The 23,320-nt window shown below is 37.0% G+C and overlaps 1 protein-coding gene across 9 annotated transcripts in view; it reads right to left on the reverse strand.

Moving 5' to 3' along the window:
• Positions 1–650: 650 nt before the first annotated feature.
• CASK (calcium/calmodulin dependent serine protein kinase) overlaps positions 651–23,320 on the reverse strand; it is a 198,630-nt gene continuing 175,960 nt past the window's right edge. For 5 of the 9 annotated variants that reach the window (XM_050331455.1, XM_050331451.1, XM_050331452.1 and 2 more), the window contains 8 exons: positions 22,002–22,037; positions 19,028–19,224; positions 17,856–17,971; positions 12,856–12,936; positions 12,684–12,764; positions 9,955–10,157; positions 8,140–8,223; positions 651–2,141 (listed from right to left, as the gene is read on the reverse strand). In XM_050331455.1, coding sequence (XP_050187412.1) covers positions 1,965–2,141; positions 8,140–8,223; positions 9,955–10,157; positions 12,684–12,764; positions 12,856–12,936; positions 17,856–17,971; positions 19,028–19,224; positions 22,002–22,037 — 975 coding nt within the window. In that variant the 3' untranslated portion in view covers positions 651–1,964. The remainder of the gene's footprint in view (positions 2,142–8,139; positions 8,224–9,954; positions 10,158–12,683; positions 12,765–12,855; positions 12,937–17,855; positions 17,972–19,027; positions 19,225–22,001; positions 22,038–23,320) is intronic. The other 4 variants (XM_050331454.1, XM_050331450.1, XM_050331457.1 and 1 more) reach the window with 3 other exon arrangements.

Raw genomic sequence — 23,320 nt, forward strand, 5'->3', positions numbered from 1 at the left:
TGTGAATGCAGCTTAAAATAGAAACTTGCCTGCCCTGGCTGGCTGGGAGGACGCCTGGCCAGATCTGGATTCTACCCATGGACCACCTGACCTGCAGAAGGAGTAGGCAGGAAAAAACTAGCAAGAATTACCCCTGTTATAAAGGTTCAACCATGAGAACCTTTTCTGATTACAGCCCAAAGAGCTGGAACAGCCCATGGATCGATTACAGCTGACAGTTCCACTCAGGATAAATCCCTTCAGAACACTGTATCATTTTAATATGAACACTAAACTTCATACTGTACAACAGCACAGCCAACCAAGCTCTGACGAGAAGTCATTTTAAGGAACACCTAAAAAGTGGTGGCAATGTTTGCTTCCCTTAACCATTATCACTGAAAATGCAAACCACTTGGGCCAGCGAGAGCACGAAGGAGGGAAATAAAGTGCCAGGTCAATGCATGGTTATATTTCCTTACTTGGGTCTGCCCTAACTCTAACTTTGTTGAACCTGTGCTGGTCCAGGTGCATCAGAGGCCCCTGGACAGACTTGCAGGCTGTGCCCTACAAGGGCTTCCCTTACAGACCTAAAGACACCTTTTTCTCACTGCACAAGTCACTGGTTTGTTCTTCAAACTCCCTGTGATGAAATGAAGGACCCAAAAGCATTTAGTTGTTGAACACATAAAAGGAAGTATATTTAAAATAAAAAAAATTGGTCAGACTGTAGAGTCAATTACCATTTTTAAAGGAATTTACAGGGCTGTTGTAGATGAGTCTTTTGGAATAGTCAGTTTATCGCAATGCCTAAACTGGTTTCTTCATTGCACAGTATTTTCTTTTAAAATGTGTGCATCTTTAAACAATTACATACATATTAAAAATCAGCAATTCTTTGCTTAAACTGAATTAAAACGTTAATACTCTCAGACAACACAGATCTGAAATGGTGAAACCAGTAATTGCCCCCTCCCACCTTACAACAAATTAAATTGAGACAAAATTACAAACACATTTCACTACATGATTATTATTAATAAAAATCAGTTTTTTCTTTTTTTTTTTTCCTTTTTTTTTTTTTAGAAAGTTGCCCAAAATGCAAGGGATGTGCATAGGTTTACAACTTAGTCAGAATAATATTTTACTTTATTCCCTTGGGTACGTGTTCCCATGAACGGAATGTACTTTGCTGTAGATTACAGGTTTTATCAACACAGATACACCAACGGCATGAAACGCTTGCGACTGTCCACATGCATTAAGAGTCAAGACCCAATTTCAAATTTCTAAAAGTTTTACAGAGTTCTTCAAAGAGACAGTATCACATTATCCGGATGTTACACAAAAGTACTTAAAAATACTACCCTAGGAGAAAAAAAAAAAACCCACAAAAACAACAAAACAAAAAAGCAGAAAAAAGGCCTTTAAAATTTATGAATTTGTTTCGTAACCACTAGACTAATTACTTCAAATAAATAAAGGAAAGCAAAGTGTTCCAATCCATAAAATCAGACTCTAAAAAGAATGTAGTGTTCCACCCCCAAGTTAAGGTAACAGAATCATATTATTATTACTATTAAAATAGATTATAGAAAGCAGCATCTATTTTGTGCAGTTTTTAGGGGCCCTTGAAATAAAAAGCTATGATTTCCAAAAATATAACATTCCAAAGGACTGAATAATACATATATTTAAAGATACATTTTATTAAAGTTTAGGAGAAATGATTAAAAAAAAGATACTGTCTCTTTAAATTAGTGTTTCATCTTTTTTTTTTTTTTTTTTTTCCCCTCCTCCTATCTATTCAGACATGACAATAATTATATTTTAGGTCACACTACATCTAGGTAGTCTCTAGGGGCCAAGACCTGTTGACACAAGGTCAGTAACGAAGAGGTTTTCCATGTATGAGGTGGTTTCCCAGTAATGACAGGTTTGTTTGTTTGTTTGTTTGTTTTTCCTCAATTCTCTCATGCCCGGTTCTAGTAGACCCAGGAGACCGGGACCCACTGTGAGGCTGTACACACAAGCTCGATGGCTTCCTCCAGGTGCCTGATAGTCTCATCAATTTCATTGTTGATAATTGTTAGGTCAAAGTAGTGTGCATATGTTCTCTGTAAGATTTCGGACTCCTTCTGCAGGCGCTGAAGAGACTCGTCCTGTTCGCCGGGCGGGAAACAAAAGGAGAGAGAGAGAAGTTGGATCGTTTCGTGCTCTTCTACAAGAGCTCCCCAACTGCTGCTCACGGAGAAGGAAATGGCCAGAAGAGCCCCAGGGAGGTCTAAGTGCTTTAGCTCCCCCTCCTACATCTACGGGAATGGCGCAGGAGAAACTTCCCTTTGGGTGCTGACACTCGAACAGCACTCGGTTACTGACATTACTTGAGACAAAACAAAACACAGCTCTAGTGTTAAAAAAGCGAGGTAGAGGATGGAAGCTTGGAAAGGCAGCAAGGACATGAGGAACGGAGACCATATATGAAAAAAACTGGACAAAGTGCACAAATATGAGCTATTGGGCCTATGTCCCAGTGAGAACATGAGAAACAGGAGAGGGTATGTTGTCAGGTATCAGCTGTTCCCAGTTTTGGTAATGTTTTCTGTTCCACACCAATCTTCTGGGTCTACTTCCTTTAATAATCCTTTACTGATAAGGAAGCTCTCGCTCCGCACGACTCCTCTGCGGCTCCTATCCCAGAGCGTGGGGTTTCCAGCACCTCTTAGTGTGAGGTCCTGGAGATGAACCTGTCAGAGAGCCACGTCAGACCCGCTGTTCACCTTGGTTCTGTGTCAATGTCCCTACAGAAGCACCTGCCCCCTACTTTGTGGGTGTCCTACAGGGCTCTGTGCAGCCAGCGGTGCTGCAGCCACGGGCTCTGTTAGCGAGGCCTGCCTGCCTGAGGGAGCTGGATGCAAAAGGCTTCTTCCTAGGGCTCTGCAGCACTTCTAAATTTGAATTCTCTTACTGCAAATTCCCTTAAAAGAAAAACCAAAACCCAAACCAAAATATTTGCTGTTTTCAGGAACCTTGAAATAGCCACAGGAAAGCAATCAAGTTCTTCCTGGTCCCACAGGTTTGGGATGGATAGGGTGCAGTGACTCCTGCTGCCCTGTAGTACCTCTCAGTCTACTTGATCACTTAACTGGGACACAATTTACTGAGTAGAGTTTTAGGCTGCAGGAAATACACAGTGCCCCATAGCTTTTTCACTAGAAATGGGAATAGAATTTTATCCAGCTAAGAGACATGCCTTCCAATTTCTTTTTTTTCTGTTTAAACTTCCCAAGTATTTCTAATTGCCGTGACAAGTAGCTGTGGAACAACAGCTTTCAGGTCCTCTGAAGGGAACAACCTGCACTGAGACAGTTCTCTTTTCCTGTAGCAATGAAACCAGCACTTCTGGAGGAGAAGTTCTGTACCAAAGTTACAGTTTTGCTTCTCTCCTGAGGCTGGAGCCCCAAACGGGGAGGGGGGTTGTGGTGTGGTGTTGCCTTTACTTGAAAATCATTACAAATTTCATTCCAAGTCAGACAAATACTCCTCACACGCACTTCTGTACAAGGAATGTTCCTTGTATGGGCCTTTCTGCATCTCCAACAATGCCTGACACCTCTGTAGAAAAAAACTGTGTGTGCAAATTTAATTTATCCTATTAGCAGACAGAACAATATGGATCAATACTAGTATTGAATATTCCCATGGAACATTTCATATGGCTCAGTGTTTTTAAGCCACAAACCTAGTTAGGTGAACTTCCAGCTTCTCATAGGTTCCAAAAGAGACATCAATTTATATCAGCTGAGCATCTAACCTTTTCTGCTTAAATTAACCTACAAAGGAAGGTTAATAATCTGTCATGGAGAGTATTTTCTGTGCTTTAAACATATCCAGCTAAGATAAATCTTATATTTAAAGCCTGTCTTGTCAAAATCATATTACACTTTGAAAAGAGTTTTAATCTCATGGTACAAGGGTAAGAGTACCTGAAAAGCCCCTTGAAGCCTTAGAACTCACTAAGTCCAAACGTAGGTTTTTACTTGCTATTCAGATTTCCCATCAATGTTACTTTTACTTACAGGTATGAGAATGAACTTTTCTCACTAGAGCATCCATCTTGCTGTGACTGACAGTAAAATCTGAAAAACTTACAGCCATCTTATCTTAAAAAAAACATTAAAAAATGTTTCAAAAACTCAGTAAATTTTAATATTTTTCCGACTTAGCTTCTCCTAGATCCAACTTTACTGGGATCAAAGTGTGTTGCATTTTGGAATATCTAAATTTCCTAGCCTGTTGGAAATGTAAAAGATTACTTCTTTCATATACTCTGAGGGGCACTAATAAGTTAGGCCATTACAGAATTTTCAAATAGGTTCAAACTTTTACAAGCTTTTCAAAAACAGAAGATATTACAGTTCTTGATTATTGTTTTATTCTGGGACCAAATGTCACCTGTGATTGTGATGGACTATCTATTTGAACACGTCAGAGTTGTCTCTTTTTTTATCTGAGTCTTTAAGACTTAAATGCCAAAATTATTTTTCAAAGCTGACACTTAAAATATGTGCTGCACTAAGCTCCTCTTAATTTCTCAAAAATTCTTAATTAAATTTTGAATAGTGAATATTCCAGATTATTTTCCAAGAAGAATATTCTTCAGCAGTTGTGCTCTCAATAGTGTCAAGAAAGAAGATATTTACCAAAATGTTCGGCTTTCTACAGACAGACACATGAACTTCAATGAACACAACTTCGGTAATTTAACATTTGTGAGCACAACATCAGCCTTTTCTTCTTCCCCCAGCTATATGCAACAGGCATTTTATGTGGGTCTAGTTGCAGTGTGTGCATTAGAGGAACAGATTTTTCTTTCCTAGTTCAGTTCACTTTCCTCATCTTCTCTCCTTCTCCACCACAGCTGAAAGGAGTGAAACGTGGCTTTAGCCAGGAAATGTCTCCCATGGACATAAAGGCCATCAGAGGTATCTTCAGTCTCTGGGGACTGAGTTTTTTTGGCCTGAAAGCACACAGGACAACAGCTGCTGCTTGTGACAGTCAAAGCACAGCCCAACAGATTCCTAATATTCCCCTCTAAGGCTGTGGACAATGTATAAACACACCATCAGGCCTTTGCCAAGTTTGCCTCAACAGAAAGAAATTAATTTAATCAATTTAAACAGCTGGAGGACTGCAAATGTCCCAAGAAAAATTCCTTCTACTCCTTAGCTGTAGGAAGGGAGTGCAACTAAAAGTCAGAAGAATTTGGCTCGATAAAGATTTAGATCAAATAAGTGGAACCTGTCAGCTCCTCTTTGCTGCTGTCTGGGCAATGGGAGGTAGGAAACAGCTGGAGGGAAGAGGAACTACCCTGAGGTCTTCTGATATGCTCCCTCCTCTCTCTGCTTTAGCACAACGATCATCTGATTTAAGTTTCCTTTGTGATTAGACAGGTGGGTGCACTCTGGGAGATTTCCTACAGGATTTAACTTGGTCTTGTGCTTTGCAGCATTGCTCACAGTGCATTGCTATATTCATTAGAAAACATAATATTTATAATATTTTGTCTTCTAACTCTTGTTGTGTGGGCGTTGACATTTTGTGTGACCTGTGATAGGCTAAAGTGTCTCAAGAGAGATACATCCAAGATCAGGGCTCTGCACTGATTTCACCACAAAGTTCAGATATTCAGCTGTAAGAGTAGAAATTTTACTCTCCAGTCTCTCTTTTTTTTTTTTTTTACTAGCACATAATTTTAGTGCAGATATAAAAAGTCATTTTCACATTAAATTTTTATTCCAGTGGCAAAAGTAATGTTGAATGGGAACAGCATATCTACATTCTAGAACTACTGCAATAATCAGAACTACCTTGTCAGCCCCTAGCTGGTACTTACAGGCAGTTTTCTGCACCATTTTGGCAGCTATGTACAATTAGTACGAATGCAGGAAAATGAAAAGAAAAGCAAAGATGAAATTTAAGAAAACATAAAGGGGAGGGGCGAAAAAGGACAGTCATTTACAGAAGTGTTCTCAAAAAGCTTAAGCAAAATAAACAGCAGGAGGATAAACAGAAAGGGACACTCATTATGTAAATGAACCTTTGAAACAGGAAGCATGAATGGGAAATAGGAAACACACACTCCTCGCCCTGGTTTGCTGCCTTGCAGGCTGCAAACACACAGGCACAGTTTGCATCTCAGTAAACAGCCCAGTAAACACTGGAAAGTTGGATCCTGTATTTGGGTAAGGTCTGCTTCTATTACCATTGCCTGCCCCTCCCATTCTTTAAGTTTAATTGATTCATAAATTAGCATGTTTTATAAGTGCAGCCTCGGTTCAGCAATTCATGTGCATGGGTGAAAGAAACCCTGCATGCACAGAGACTTTTGTCACAGGAGCTTAGAATAAAGACAGAGCCCTACAGCATGAATGAAAATATTTATAACAAAATACTTCTGCTAATATTTCTTTGGCATGAAAAAGTATTTTCCCCACCACTACTGCAGAAGGTACATTTCTGTCGTCAGTGCATCACAGAAAACATTTTCTCCCTCATATGAACTGTCCCAAATGTCTCTGTATTATACCCTAGAGCAGGAAGATTAAAAATTAAGCACCATTGGCAGATGAGTGAGGCCAAGGAGGACTATTTGGGAGCTGAGACACAGGTATGGAGGCAACAAACCCAGGCAATCACATAATTTCACAGGGTACCTGGCTGCCTGAGTGCTGCTGTAAACACAGTGCTCACCTGACAGAGCCTAAGAACGATTCTGCTTTTTTAACTGATGTAATGTTATTTGATTACACAAAGGAAAAGTCAGTGTAGATTGTAAAATTTTAGTATTTTACCAAGATTCTACTGATGTACCTCATATGGCAACACCAGCAGTCAGATAAACTGTCACTTCACTGATATGGCAAATTGAGATGTTCTGAGAGATCTTTGTCTTTACACTCTTGCAATGCCCCAGTTAGGCTGTGGGTTCTTAAGACACAGTGAAAATGACAGAACTTAATGGTGTGAAAGTGAAAAGATGCTTCTTCCCCTTCCCACCTTTCTTCTGGCTATGAACTTTCACTGCTTGTTCTGGCATTTGTGCTTGTCAGAGTCTTTGTGAGCTGCTCAAAAACTGACAAAAATCCAATTTAGAGCTAAAGTAGCCCCCTAAAGGGTCATAGTGAACCAGTAGAATGTCTCAGCTCCCAGTAAAATTACATCTTGAGGCCAAAATTTTTCACTCTCCACTTTCTATTTTAATAATCCTTCAGGGTATTTGCATTTAAATATGTTTGTCTTGTTCCTTATTTTCCTATAAGCCTCTGCAGTGATATCATAATTCCATGCTTATGATATTGTAATTAAATTTCAACAGAAACAGGCTGTAGTGACAGGGCTTCTGACTTTATGTTTGGATGATCAAGGAAACATCTAGGAGACTTGAAATTAATAAATGATCAAATCCAATTGATCAAACACTTTAATATCACGGTTTAAAAAAGGCTGAGCAAATAAGGTGTTCGCAAAAATACTGTTTTTCCTGCTGTGAGCTAAATCCAGAACTGCTTGATATCATCTTTGAAATCAGTAACAATCTGCTGAGTGGGCACTCTGTAAAAACTAAGTAGGAAGCGTAGGTTATGGACCTCCATGAATACTCAGCATTATTTCACAAGCAATCACCCCTCTGGTCAAAGCTCCCAATTCTTAGAGAACAGTCATCAAAATTAATAAGCCTATTTGTGATATGTATTTGCTGTGCAGGAAAAATGCTAAAGCTAAAGGTGGGATGGCAGCAGAGTCCTCAACACCCATCTCTTCAGCTCAGATTAGCTGTAATCCAGTGCTGGCACTGAAACTTGGAATGGGGTAATTTGTGCCAATTACTTGTCAAGGATTTGGAAATGGATCTTTGAGGTAGGGCAGGGAATGAAATCAAAGATTATGTGCTATAAAATATACCATGTGGATCCTTCACATTTTGAATTGATTAATGAACAAGAAATGTATCTCAATCCACTTAATAATGCTGTCATTCAACTGTCTTTCTGCCTCTCCATTTACAGACAAGGAAACAACTAAAGAGCCTGATCTGCACATTTGAATCTCATCCTTAATTCTGGCTCTGGTAAGACATCACACTGCAATGTGCCATACCTCATTAATGCCTGGGGTAATCGTAGGTGCAGCAATAAAAACAACAAAAGGAGCAAACTCTGCAGTTCTCAGGACCTTCAATGCCTAGGGGGAAAAAAATCAGATACTTTAGAGGAAATCCCCAACAATCAATGTGAAGTAAGTTTAGTCACACAAGCAAAATATACAAATTCATGACTTGCCAATGCTGGGTTTGTTTTTAACTGAACTGGAGTTAAAAGCGTAGCAATAAAGACACTTAACTTTTTGTATTATTTTACATTTTTGGTGGTCAAAATATATATTTATCCTTAATTAAAGTGAATTTATGAGACACTAAAGGCTTTAGCATTTTCAGAGAGGTTCTTGCCATACAGTCTCAAAGACTGTGGAATTCTGTTTGCATTTAAACTTACTGGTTAAACACCACGTAAAAAGATTCAGTCATGCCACAAACAGGGAAAGGAGCCAACTGTGTTTTAGAATATTGATTAGAATATAATTTTTTGTCTGACTTTTTCTACCTACTAACACTTTTTAACTATTATTTTCTTAAACAAATGAAAATGTGATGTGAGTAGTTCAAAGTTTTTGAAGAGTGAGCATAGCACTTAATGCAGTAAATACAGCATCAATCCCCTGAACCAAATCATTCAAGAAAAATATTCAATTTAATGAGCTGAGATGGATGAATGAGGAAGCTGGTTAGGAAAGAGGCTTCCTAGACATGTGCTGGAGGACATGCAGCAAAAGCAGCTGTTACCAAATGTAAATATATCCTAACTAAGATTAAAATGGTTTCTGAGAATTGCACTGCTTTTGAATAATGCACGTTGAAAAGGTTTATCAGAGAGTTTGCTGTTAACAGTTGTTCCATCTGAACTGACTACAAATGCTGCTCTCCCTCAACACTGTCAAATGTGGGATTTTATTTTTCAGAACAGCACCACACCAGCATACTGTGAACTGCCCTAAATAATTTAGTCAGGTACCTTATTTCTGTTATGAAAATCTTAAAAGAATTTGAACTTCTTGAATACACTGACAATGAAGAAAGAAGTTAGCAAATTTAAATAGGTAACACATGTCACAATTTTATCTTTCCTCCCATTTCCTTCCACCTGCTAGAATATAAACATCACATTTCTCCATATTTGTGATGCTTCATTTAACAAAATACATAGATTCCTGTGAACTGGAAGTAATGACTACATGGGTGTTTCAAAGGCAACGTATCAGAATTTTCCACAGAAGATTTTATACAATGAATAGACAAACCATTAATGTTCCTCGAGAGCCTGATTTGCATTCCTGCCCTCTTTTGAAAAGTAAAATGCCACAGCACAGAAGTGAGTCTATAAAGTCAAACAACACTGATCTGGTCATTGTCCAAACAGGATAAATATCAGTGATTAACCACAAATGTTTCTGACTGTGCTCAGTAGTGATACGCAGTCAAGAGTCAGCCAGGAGCAAGATGAGCCTTTCATAAAGCATCAAAGAGACATTTTGGAAAACATTACTCCTGGCAGGCAATGCCAGTGACTTGTTTAGATACTTTTCACTGGCCATGAGGCCAGTATAGTAAAAAGTGACATGGTAAGTAGATTTTCAAGCTATAGTGATTGCTGAACTATGAATTTGTTTCTGCTGTATGTTCTTCCAACCAGATGATTATCAGAATTCCACTTCCCAGATCGATACCTTGGTTGTTCAAGGGCTTTTGTTCCACATTGCTTATCTAGCGTGCAGTCCATAAAAATAAATAAATCTCAATACCATTAGGCTGAAGGATTGGTGATGAGTCCCATTTTTACACATTTTCTAATTAGTTACCTGAGGTTCTACATCAAGTATTGCAATTAGTCCCTGCTCATGGATCTTTCGTATTGTTTCCAGTTTTGTCCCGTACATTGCATCCTCATGGCTGCCATATTCCAAATACTCATTGTTTGATATATCCTGCATCATTTGGTCATGTGATACAAAGTAGTAATTTTTGCCGTTTTCTTCATCTTTCTTTGGAGGTCGGGTTGTGTCTGAAAATACAAAATATTTTAGTACACAAGCAATATAAATTTCATACTTGGCTTTTTTTGTTTGTTTTTCATTTATCAATACTTATTCACTGAATGATGACCTGTCAAATCACGTGTAGAACAATGAAGGATGAGCTTGAGGTAGTCAGAATGACAGGCAGTAGGAATAGCAGGGAAAGCAGAAGAGGAAGGAATGGAGAAAAAGTAGAAAATCAAAAGGCAATAGAGGAAGAACAGAAGGTAATAAATAACCTTTCCCTGGTCATGACTGTAAGACTCTATAACTGCTTTCAGCAGCGAAAAAAGGCCACATCTACATCTCAGTGTTTATAGTTTCTAAACAATTCAATTAACATCTCCATTTCATCCCAATCCTGTTCAACATCTTCATTAAGGGTCTGGATGTTGAGACAGAGTGTACCCTGGACATGGTCCTGGGCACCCATCTCCAGGTGGCCCTGATCCCAGAAGCAGGGATCCCAACCATTTTGTGATCCCTCTCATGCCCCCAATATCCACTTGCTTCTCTTTCTTCTAATATTCCCTCACAAACTGATTTACTCTCATATTATTCCATTATTATATTTATGCTGGTGACATTTCTGAAACACTCACATCTCTGCACAATCTACTCCCTTTTCTTCCAACAACCCTATCATAACTTCAAACAAGGTATCCAAAAATTGAACTAATTTTCTACTTTTAGCTATACCTATTACTGAGGTATAATATATTCTAAGGATTAATTAGCAATGTTCTGAGGATTAATTAGCATATTTTGAAGACAAAAAGTTCTATAGAAATACTATAGATCATAGTTATTTTAAGAAATTAATGAACAATGGTTTATACAAACCATATAATATCACTATACTACTCACTGATGCCCTAGTTCTACTGAACTTAAGATTCTCATAATTCTCCCAAATCCTCTTCTTTTCTAAAAACATTTCTTTTTTTTTTTTTTTAACTTGAGTTCTTATGAGGCTTTCTTCTTATGACTGTGAAAGCATAAGTCTAAAAAGTAGGCAAGGACCCAACTACTTTTGGGCCAAGAGAGATGAAAGCTACTTAGTCATATCCTACTTTTTGAATACATTACTTCTACTGACCTATGTGGTAAGAGAAGTATGGCCTACTACTTAATTTCGAATTAACTACCATTGTGTGTGACATGACCTTTTTGATCAGGTTTTCAGTTTGTAGATAATTTCTTCATAGAGCATCTCCAAAACTCCGCACCCAACTTAAGGCCCATCTCAAAAACAACCTAATCTACCATGGCTTTGTAAACCAAGGCAGAAAATGCATCTTTTTAGTCTTCTTATGTAAACCAGTGAAACAATTTCAGAGTTTGCCCAAAACAGGAACCTAATACAGGCAACCTAAAGCATGATCACCGCAGTATAGATGAGCCAATTTTCATAGAATTTGAAGATAAAATAACTAGTTCAGCTTCTCCCTCCCCACACCAGTACAGTTAGTACCTGAGAGGGACTGGGTGAAAAGCACACTATGAAACATTTATCAGGCTCTGATTTAGTTCTTTGCAATGGATATCATATTTGCTGGATTACTTACAACTTCCCCCATATAATTTAAATAAGTACAATGTACATCCCATACTCCTGGTACCACACATCTAATTCAGGATTTTGGTGTCTAGATATAAACAGCAGTGTGACAAACAGTTCAGCTGCTGGGGTGATCCAACAGCTCATGCTTTCAAAAGGGCCAGGTCTTTCTGTTTTCCTTCAGATAGATCTGGTCCTTTTCCTTTATCTGACTCCTTAGCAAGCGAGCCAGGGGAACTTGGATCAGCACCCAACTAACCCTTTTCCCATTCCAAATAGGCTTATAGATAAGCTCTTAAAAATAATACTTTTAGCAACAACAAACTCCTTATAGGTAGAAAACCAGCACTTCCGAGCCATGAATGGTGATTCTGAAGTCAGTCTAAAATAGAGTGGACAGTGAGGGACTGGATGCTCTTGTTTCAGTATCCTTGGCTTGAGGAAAAAGGGTGCATCTCCAAGAGATCACATAATAGGACATGCAATTCCTGCTATGGTATTGATAGAGACTGTCATGAAGGGAAAAACACTCCTGTGCTCTTTGTAACAACCAGCTTGTAAGTAGTGAAGTTAATTGTGTTTTCCTTGTTGTCATATCTTGAAACTTGAAGTTATTTTAGTAGTACCAGCCCCCAGGACTAAGCTGTGAGAAGTAATTAAAACATTCAGATAAAGTACACATTAAAGGTTTCCTCTAAAACCAGTTCATATTTCTTCTCATGGAAATTATACACAGCTAAAAATGAGAAATGTTTGATCCTTCGCTCTAAATTAAGAAACATCTGGGGTAGAGAGAAGCAAGATTTTGTGAATAACAAGAAAACCAGTCCCAGTACAGTTCCCACTTCAAGAAGACTCGTCTTAGCATAACTGAACACATGTAGTAGAACAACAGGGGTGTTGTCAAGGATGACACAAACAATTTTGCAGTACACTGAACACTGCTACTCACGAGGAATGGGGTAAGCAAATCTGTCCGGATGTTTTGTGATGAGTGTGTTTTTTATGTGTCTTCTTCCGACACCGTGTGCACCTGAAGCACAACACAAACGTGATTCAGAAATTTTCCACCAGAAGGGCTTCAGAACTATGCCGTTATGTTCAAAAAAATAACCAAAAATTACCTAGTAAGACTAGTGTTTTCCTTTTGAATGCTGGCAGCTTTACTACTTCTTCATATGTGACGAGATCTAATTGATCAAACACTAAAACACAAAAGAAAGCCCCCAGGGGATAAGAAAAAAGGCATATCAAGAGTGACAATTAATTGTGCTACAAATTATAATTTTAGCAAGTTTTAGGTTCATAATACAAAGTAATATAGAAAATAAAACCATTCATTATGCACTTTAACAGGAGTGTTCATTTAAAGAACTGTTAAGAGCAGTAACAAAGCTACTGAAATGCTCAAAGTTTGCATGTCCTTTCATGCAGTATTCAGCAGACCACAAAAATTAGCTAAACCAGCATGCCATTCACGTTTGCATTCCTAAGAAATGGCAATACTAAAGAAAAATCTGTAGACAGTGACCAACATGAATACAGTATGAGAACATCTATTTACACTGAAGATAGGGATACTTTCATAATCACGTTTTAACAAGATCTATGAGAAATGCATAGAGAAGAGTGTTAATACTTTGTGGTATTTACTCTTTCAAACCACCACCCTTTAACTGTAATTAGAGTTCTCTTCAAACACACGTGCTAGTTAAGTTGACATGCTTTTAAAACTCATGACAGAATGAAGAATTCTAATGGAAAGTGATGGCATTACATAAAAGAACCTCCACCATATTTAGGGAAAAATTGTATTATTTCAGATATAATTTCAACTGCAGTTGAAATTGGATGAATTCCATCATGCCTATCAATCTGTTGTCAATTGCCAAGGAATATAATGATTGACAAATAGTGTTTTGTTCATTAAAAACAACTTATTGCTCCTGTGCCCAATGACACATCATCTCTCTCTGGTAACTCTTGCAGAATTCTAATGAAAAAAAGAAGCCAGGAGGCAGTTAATTATAATCTGTAAAGATTACAGCAATCAGCAATTGGGAGCAGAACAACGAACCAGAGTTTTCAGTTCTGTATTTTTGCACGCTATGAAAAGAAGGGAGGAGAGACTGCACCTGAACTATGGGACCTTTGAGTGTTTCCAAATCTTAAGTGGTGCATTCACCTCAACTATATCCCACCCATCCATTAGGATGAGTCTGGATATATCCCTCTCCCCCATCCAAAACCCCTTAGGGAAGTTGGCAGTGGCAGGAGCTTTAGTTTGTTCCAGAAGTCCCCAGCCACCAAGATCAGCATGAAGATCGTGGAGCCTTCCAGAAAGCACAAGCTCATTATACTAAAGTCCCAATTAAAGCAGGAAAGGATTTAACTTAATAAATTTCCTTTTTCACAGGGCAGATTTTTCAATTTGAGAGAAAAAGTACAACTACTTCAATTTGGTCAAACACCAAATTCATCAATTGACACGCTCAGCTGTTTGTGACCCTGAAAAGATACAGATATGAAAACTTCCTAGTCCATTTGAAGCATTTTGAATTTCATCCTAAAGAAGAATCTCTTTCAACCTTTCCCCAAATCCTACAAACAAGAATTTAGTCATATTTTATCTTCCATTCCACAGACATGGAATTCTACTGTCCTTTTTGCAACTTTACAGTATTTAAACTACTTAATAATTAATTTCATTTTAGAAAAAGCTAAAGATCCACAACATGCTAAAGAGTTTTACCATTCTAACCATCTAGGCCTGAGAGTATCATTTTCCATCAAAAAATAACAGTAATAAAAAAACCAATCCTTTATTTTCTTCTTGAACAAAACCATGTTATGTTAGATACAAACAACAGGAACAAACAACAGAAATGACACATATTAATGCCTTTATCACAAACTAGCAGCATGGAGAAGATGTGTCTACATGGATTTAACTAATGATTGTAGGGTTTTCAAATGCAAAAGAAAAATGATAAATTTTTTTTTTAAATACACAAGATATGAGGAATACAGGGCACATTTAAAGACTGAACTTCAATGCTTCTGTGTTACTAGCTAATAAAGAAAAGGAGTTCTTGAAAGGAAACAGTAAGAAGCAAATAAAGAGGCATTGTCACTTGACAGGTTACTTACATGCACAGAGGCCATTGGGAGTAAGACAGCATGAAAAATGTACAGGGGTCATTGAGATATGGCTTGTAATATATTAGTAAAATAAAAAGTATATGCACAAAATAAACTTTACCATGCAGTAGTCTAAACACAAGGCAAATAAATCACATTAAGAAATGATAAACATATTTTATAAAAGCTTGGCAATTTTCTAGATTATGCATAATAGGAAGCATAGCTGTAGTATGTTCTAAAGACTGTTCTTCTCTGAAGTCCTGCAATAACATTTCAGTAAAATAAATTTAAAATATATCTAGATACACTGCAGTGTATCTCTAGAGCATTTATAAAAATATCAGCAAATCTAATACCGAAAAAATATTTCTTTTTTTCCTGTAGGCTTTTGTTCAAAACTGTCTTTACAGTGATAAAACACATGATCATGAAATTGCCTAATACTCTAAAATGAAGCACAGAGGAAAGAAAAACTGGATTATAGTTTTTTTGTAAAGAAGAATGCACTTGCTTCCAATTCTAAAAAGTAACTGAAATTGCCTCCTCTTTACTTCATAAACTATGCCTGATTCGCAGAATAATCTCATGTCTAGTTCCAGTAATATCCCAAAATACCACACAAGCTCTCAAACCATTAGCTGGCTACACAAATTTTAGTTGACTATGAAGTGTTTTACTAAGTCATTTCTCAGCATCCCAGTTCAGTCTCACCCCTAAGACAAAAATAACAAGGAAGTCCAAAGAGATTACACACTGCTGATCAATTTATTGAATTTTATACTAAGATATAAGAAAAGCAAACTCTACTTTCTTGTAAGAGCAATATTTTGACATTGATTACACTTATTTTAGATTCAACAGAGGAAAAGATTTGGGTTTTTTTTTCTGAGACAAACACACTGAAAGCCTCCAAAGGCCGGTGTTGGTTTATTTCTGATTAACAATAATTCAGAATTCAGAAAAGGTAAATTCAGTACCACCTTATTTAAACTTAAAACTCATGTGAGCATTTCAGTGAACCTCTTTATATCCTACATTTGGTGCCACTCCTTGGAATATGAATGGCATCACCTCAAGGTCAGTAAGATCAATAAACATTTCTAAGAGAAATCTTGACTCTAATCTGTGCTTTCATTAACTTTGTGACTACTCAGGGGGAAAGGGAAGTGCTATTCTGAAAAGAACAGGTTCTTTATGGTCACTATGATAATTTTTAACGTTCATGTTTCTAATTTTTGGCAAACACTCTGCTCTGATGGAAGGTGACTAACAGGTGTCAGGCACTAAGGCAGGCAAACTGTGTGACTCAGTGCTGTCAACCTTCCTCCAAAATGTCCCCCTACATCAAGACAGGAAAGTCTAGACTACCTTGCTTTCAGGAATTCATTTGATGCAAAGTCTTTGAGCTAGTTTTGTTCTTAAAGTATTGCCTGCTCCTTTTCCTTCCCTGGCTATCCTCTTCCTTTTGCTTATTCCTTTGTAGCAGGCTGTGCCTACAGTGACATCATTAATATGTGTTTGCACTGAGAACTGCATTAAGAAATGCACCTGCCCTAAGGAAGTAGAACCAGTGTGTTTTGTTGGGCAGTTTTTGTTCTGCAGTTAATCCAGTTTACAGCATGAACTGCACAGTCACACTGCCATAACTGAAGAAAGGCTTTGAAACCTGTATGAGGTTTATTTAGGTCATAAACCCCAGTTTATTCTCAACAGTTTTTGTTAAGATCATAATTAGTAAACTAATTATGTAAACTAATCCACTGCTATGAAGTGGAGACATTACAACAACCAGAATGTTAAACCAGGAAAAGGAAACAAGTTTAAGCCTTCAATCTCTGCTTGCTTTCAGGGCAAAAGAGTAATTTTATATTAACTGTGAACATCTTAAATGCAGTGGTGAATTAAGGAGTATAAATGGCACTTACTGTTATCTGACTTTTTAAAAATAATTTTCAAATGAATTTTAAGGAAACATAAATTTTGTAGTAGTGATACATAATGAGCTCTGATACTGCACAAAAACTGTGCAAGTAAAGAGAAATGTGGAAATATGGATTTATGTTGTTTAACTGGTGTCTTCAAGAATGTAACTGAAAAAAAGATCCCAGAAATTAATGCAATATATAAAATACTTCCATTACACTGCTTGGACAGGTATATCTTTTGATTCCAATAAAAATCTCTGCAGGTCTCCCAAGAGACCACAACAACATAAATATCACAAAATATGATAGCAATGCAAAAGCAATAGAAAACTGTTGAAAAGCAGTTGCAGCACACTGAGTATTTTACACTAAAAGATGAAAATTAAATTCTGCTCATGAATGAAAGAGTCTTCCTTCTTTACTACTAAAACTAGAGAATTTTGCTTGACGAGGGTTCTTATACTCTATGCTTTACTTTCTAAATTTTCTAAAGTAATTACTTTTTTTCAGCAGTCTAAACAGAAAACCAAAGGTCAGTATATTCAGGCAGAAATCACTTCAAGGAGGATAAAACTTCAACAGCTTGTTCTATTTGGTAACTGTAAATAATACACTGACTATGCAAAGGCTCTTCCTGCCCTTCCAGCTGTAATGCTTCAAGAAAAACGCCCTTTAGTGATGGTTTCATGTATATTATCTGTAACTGTAAATGCACACTAACAAGGCTGCTACTGAGCAGTCTTCTGTAGAGCATGGTACATTACACAGACTGCAAAAATTGTATCCTGTTGGCTTCCAGTGCTCCTTTAAACATAACCCCCCAAACAATGTAAGCCTGTATTAGGATATATTAAGATGCACTGATTTTGTGGCAGCTTGACTCTCACTGATTAAGTTCTACGTTTAAATAGCAAAGAACAAGCAGAGCAATGTTGGCATAATTAGAATTTTACTTATATTTTCCTAAGTAACTCATTAGGTTTGTATTAATGTCAGGGTTTAAATTGCAAAACACGTAACCTGTTAAAGATACCCACACTTTTTTTTTTTCATACCTGCATTGTGCTTTGCCAAATATTTATCTTTGTACTGCTTTTTTTTCTTTCCAAACCAAGTACAGCTGGCCTGTTGCTCCTGTTTGGTCTTCTCCATGGCAATACAAGCAACTCGCCTGGCATACGGAAGAGAAAAAAAACATTTTGTTGTAATCAAGGATTTTTAAAAAGTTGCACAGAACGAGTTAGAAAAAGAAGACTTTTTTTATACAACAAGAGTACAGTAAAACCCTTAAAAAACATTTTTCATGACAACTTAAAAGAACCTGTTGAAATGGGCTATCCAGGGTGGAATCATGGCCCCTGGATGTATTTTAGAGGAAAGTGGATGTGGCACTCAGTGCCATGGTCTAGCTGACAAGGTGGTGTTAGATCAAAGGTTGGACTTGATGATCTCAGAGGTCTTTTCCAACCTACTTGGTTCTGTGATTCTGTGATATACACCTTTGCTAGTCCAGGTGGCACAAGTGCTGTTAACCCTTTACAGCACCCCAATTCTTTTATGTAGCAGATGCGGTATGAAATATTTCCGGCTAGATTATCCATATTGATAAACTTCATTGCCAAAACTTTCATGGCTCAGGACTTGCTTCCCAGAATTTTCACTGATACTTTTAACAGTTTTACTAAACAGCTTCTGCAAGAGGTTGTTTAAAGGCTCTGCATTGCTTTTTGTGGCACTCAGTGCCATTGCTGTTCACTGAATATGCCATTCAGGAATCTTTGCACTGTGATTTTGTCCTGATTTTTGACTGTCACATGAAAAATGAAGAGGAAAGAAAAACCCCAAACTCCCTCAATGACCTTTCTGCTTGACATCCTCCTAAAACCTTATTCCTGCAGTACTTGCAGTACTAATGAAAACACTGTTTATAAGCTGAAAGAGAAGCTCATTTGACCCCCTAATGTAAACAATGTCCTACAGAATACCAGAAGGCACAATGTTTACTAACACAGGTGTTTATTTTTCTAATGTAACCACACTGCACGTGACTCTACTGCTATGCATATACAAGAAAAAAACCCCCAATACCACACAAACTGAGGCAAGAAGCTTTTTTAAAAAAAGAAAAAAAATTAAAAAAAAACCTAGCTACATGAAAATGAAGAGCATGAAAAACAGAAACAAAAACAAAGCTAAATTAATTTTTTATAGAAAACTTAAGTCATACCATTCTTGAAGTTCAGGAGAAGGAATAAGACCTGCAGTACCATTTTTGGAGTTCTCAAGTTTACCCTGCCACCAGTTATGATCGTCTTTGCTAATGATTTGGATAATGTCACCAACTCGGAATCTGATGCCGGCCTCTTTGCAAGGAATGAGGTCATCCTTTGCTGGATCATATTCAAATTGTGCTCTTACATATATCTATATAAAAAAAAGAGTTTGTAAAAGACACTGCAATATTATTACTGGTATGGTATCAAGAGTAACAGGTGATAATCTGAGCTGTGAATGCAGCTACACATACTGGTTGCAACAAGCAAAGGAAGAAACAGAATGGCAAAAGCAGAAGTGGTAGCTGGAAATGAAACAGAACAGCCCCCCCCCAGCAAATGATGGAGACATCTGATGTTATTGTGAAAGCTCATGGGCTCTACATACTGCAAAATCTGAACAGCAAAAAGGTAATAAACTGATAGAGTCCCTCACATCAATATCAATTATCACAGATCATCACAGACTATAAGCCAGCAGTTTACAACTTGTACAACTGTACTTTCCAGCCAAGGTCCCACTGTATGTTTTAAAACCTTGTGTGACAGGGCAATTTATCGGACAGTATAAAGGACTTAGGCTACCTTAGTGATCTTTAGCATTTAGGCTAAAAATGTTTAAGATTTAAGACATAAAAAAAATATTTTAAAAACATTAAATAGGAATTTAATATTGCACTTATCACACAGTTAAGTGGGAGGAATCTGAGAATTCTCTGCATGGGTTTTTCAGCAAAAGTCTACTCCTTTATAAATGATTTTGATCATTTGAGCAAGTTATTCTCTAAGGAACATTACCAGAAAGAATTCAGATTCTGACTTCATAATTTAAAATAATATACCAATCCTTTCTTTGTGTGTTAGTGAGGTCTCAACCCTTGAAAATAAAAATAAAAGTGATCTCCAGTTTTGGTTGCTAATTACAGCCTCAATGCAGCCAAATTATCTTGAAATTAAAATTAAATGTCATGCCCTAGATGGGTAATTTCCACAGTATATGAACTGCAAACATCACCCTACAGCATTTCAGGCAGCTTTGTAAACAAATACTGCTGATTTTCTTACTAAAAACTGACTAGATTTAAAAAACTCTAACAATTACATTGCAAAGTAATATTCTTTGTATGAACAGTAACAATTACTTTTCAACTTCGCTCAAATTTAGCTCCAAAAATAGCTGCTCCAAATGCAGCTTTAGAACTATTCATGGCCCTTAAAGAAGTCCTGTAGTAATCCAATCTGCAACCCAGCACATGAATAAATTAACTTAAAATGGCTAATCACTTCTATCTTGTATCTGATGCATTTTTATTGGTTTACCGTGAAAGCATCAGATGATAGTACCAATATAGAACTCAATTTTTAATATACTAAATCTGACCCTTGTTCTGCTGTGCATTGAGAGCGTGAGTTTAGACAAATGACCCAATTTCTTTTAATTACCTGAGAAACAGGACATTTTGAAACCAATCATGTTTATTTGGTAATCTGTTTTCCATTAAGCAATCAATATTGAACCAATCCTTTATTTTGCCTCAACCTTATCTAGTAGAGGGTCTAGAATCATCAGTATTATTTTTAGCATCCTGAAGCTTCCTTGCTTTTCAAGTCCCTGCTCCAGTTTGAGCCATCATCCACCACACAGTGGCAGTTCATGGAACATTACAGACTTCCTCACAGATAAAAATGTATCTGCTATCCAAGCCCTCAGCATCCTCAAGGCTGAAAAACTGCCAGAAAAAATATGCTGGTTCAGTGGGAAAAGACTCTTAAAAGAATCAGGTAGTTATAAATGGTGTGAGTATGAGAAACACCACTACTTTGATATTGCCTTGAACAAAATACCCTACGAGAACCTAAAGCAACAGCTTGCAATGTCTTTCATGCAGCCCTTCCAGCTGGAAACTTCAGAAGACAACAGAAGGTTGAAAGAATCACATAGCTGTAAACTTTAAAAATGGGAAATGAAGTGAGAGCAATCCATTCTTGTAAGGGATATTTCCAGCCATCTCAATCAGACAGCAGCACAGAAAGATTTTCAAAGACAAGAGATGAGATTGTTAATTGGTTTTTTGAATGGAATTGCAAGAGCTGTTATCAAAATTCTTGGTAGAGAAAGAGGCTGAGTACACAGAGACTCAGAGGTAGATTCTGGAAAGACTGTATATAACTGGAGCAGTTACTGAAGATGAATCACAAATCACTTGACAGTATGTGTTCATTTGGAGGCTGCAGTAAAAAAAGCAAAAAATTTTAAAATTGTAAGGAGAATGACAGGGAATCCTCTGCAGAGCCCTTCAGGGCTTTCTTGGAATACTCTGGTGAGGGAAGATCTTTGGTCTGTGATGTACCACCATCAGGTCAAGGTAACAAAGTTAAAGGAGGTTATTGAATCTGGGTCTTAGGACTAAAAATTTAAGAAGCTGTTCTTCAGACTTATCAAACCTTAACAGAAACTGTCCTTAATGTTTTTCTTTGAAGAGTTTGGATAATATTAATAATTGTAGACCAACTCAAGCTTTAGAATCTTTGTCAGTACAATGTTTTAGAGTATTAGACACTTGTCCTACTAGACCCCATTTCAGCTAAAATACAAATTTGAGCTTTCCTCCACGATAAAAACCTGCACAGGTCACTGCACAGCATTAAGTCTATTAATGCATTCTGAACTAAAACAAAATCCCCATTGTTAAATTTACAATGAATTTGTAACTCTCACACATAAGGACACATGAAAAAAAAAAGTGCTACTTTGAATTAGCCATGAACAAATGAGTTAAAAAGAAAAATGAAAAAAAAAATGGAACAAATTCTCCAAGCTTAAATGTTTTAGTTCAGCACATACAGAATATGAGTGGGGAAATGATAAGCAGGGATGTTTACTAGCAACTAAGTTTACAAAAATTCCCATGGAGGATTTCTATTCACCTGTCGTCCTTTTGGTTGTGTTGTCGATGGCAAGTCCTGCAGAATAAAGTCAACCCAGGAGAAGAAATTTTCATTTTACTTTTCAAGGGTACACAACACCATTTGTTAGTGATTTATACTACGTAACAGTAAAATGATAAGTTAGACAAAAGTATAAAGCATTGACCCATGTTTAGAAATATTTTTTTTTTTCTTAAAGAAATCAAACCCAGGCTGTTTAGCAGCAAGCTGAAGAAAGCAGGTAAAAAGTTTAAGCAGATAAAGAATGTGCTTTTTAATAAATAATTCAGCATCTTCAACACAAAAGCACCACCAAGTGAAAGAGGCTCTTTATGTGAATGCCTTTTCCACTTAATACTTAAATCTTGCTTTTAAAAGAGAAAGAGGCCATTATAAATATTAAAAACATTATTATTAAAAATGTATAATGTGATTAATTGTGCTGAGAATTAAGATTATAACTACCAATCATTTTACAAATTCAATTTAATTGGCAAAAATTTCTTAAATTTTTCATCCACACAATTATTTTTCATTCCTACTAATTAACAAGCACTTTACCTCGTGGCAAATAATTTCTAAGTTGCAGGTTTTTTTTAGTAGTTAAAGGAGTTGTTACTTAGTTTTGGTTTTTTTTTTTTGGTTTGTTTGCTTTTAGCTAGTCCTGTGAACTCAAGAGATTGACAGCACTCACTGAAGGAACTCGTGTGTAGTCACAACATTGGTCCAAACAATGACAAATGATAAACAACACGAATTTTAACGTTAATATATACTTTGGAAAGAAAAAACACAAACCCAGGAGATCGACAGCACCTTTCTACCTGAATACAAACAAAACAGAAGTACTTTGTGTTAAAGATGTGATGGTTTATAGCTTGGTTTGTAGTGCAGTTTAAAGCCACTTCCTTTTGCTTTCCATATCCAGGCAAGGCTCATGTTTCACACAGTATGTGCACGTACCACGACAGCAGAGAGCACACCAATTCCTTAACTCAGATAGCGGAAACCAGTACACGTTCCAGAGGGCTCTCAAAACACAAAACTTAAAAGAACAAAAAAAGAATCTAGAGTGTCTCGGGATATACCAACTGCACAGTTATTCTTTCTTCAAACACAGCTTCCCAAGATCAGGGTGGAAATAAAACTTCCACTTTAAACCTCTGCTTAGTTTTGAGGAAGCTGCTGACAATGATTTAAGGATGACTGAAGTGTCACAGTACAGTTATTAACATTTAATTCACTGTATGGCTTTTAATGAGAAGAATATGCTGGAAAAAACCCTTAAAAAAAAAAAAGAAAAGAAAAGAAAATGGGGA

The sequence above is a fragment of the Myiozetetes cayanensis genome, unplaced genomic scaffold (assembly GCF_022539395.1).
Source record: "Myiozetetes cayanensis isolate MyiCay16 unplaced genomic scaffold, myiCay2020 scf5-8, whole genome shotgun sequence".
Taxonomy (NCBI): Eukaryota; Metazoa; Chordata; class Aves; order Passeriformes; family Tyrannidae; genus Myiozetetes; species Myiozetetes cayanensis.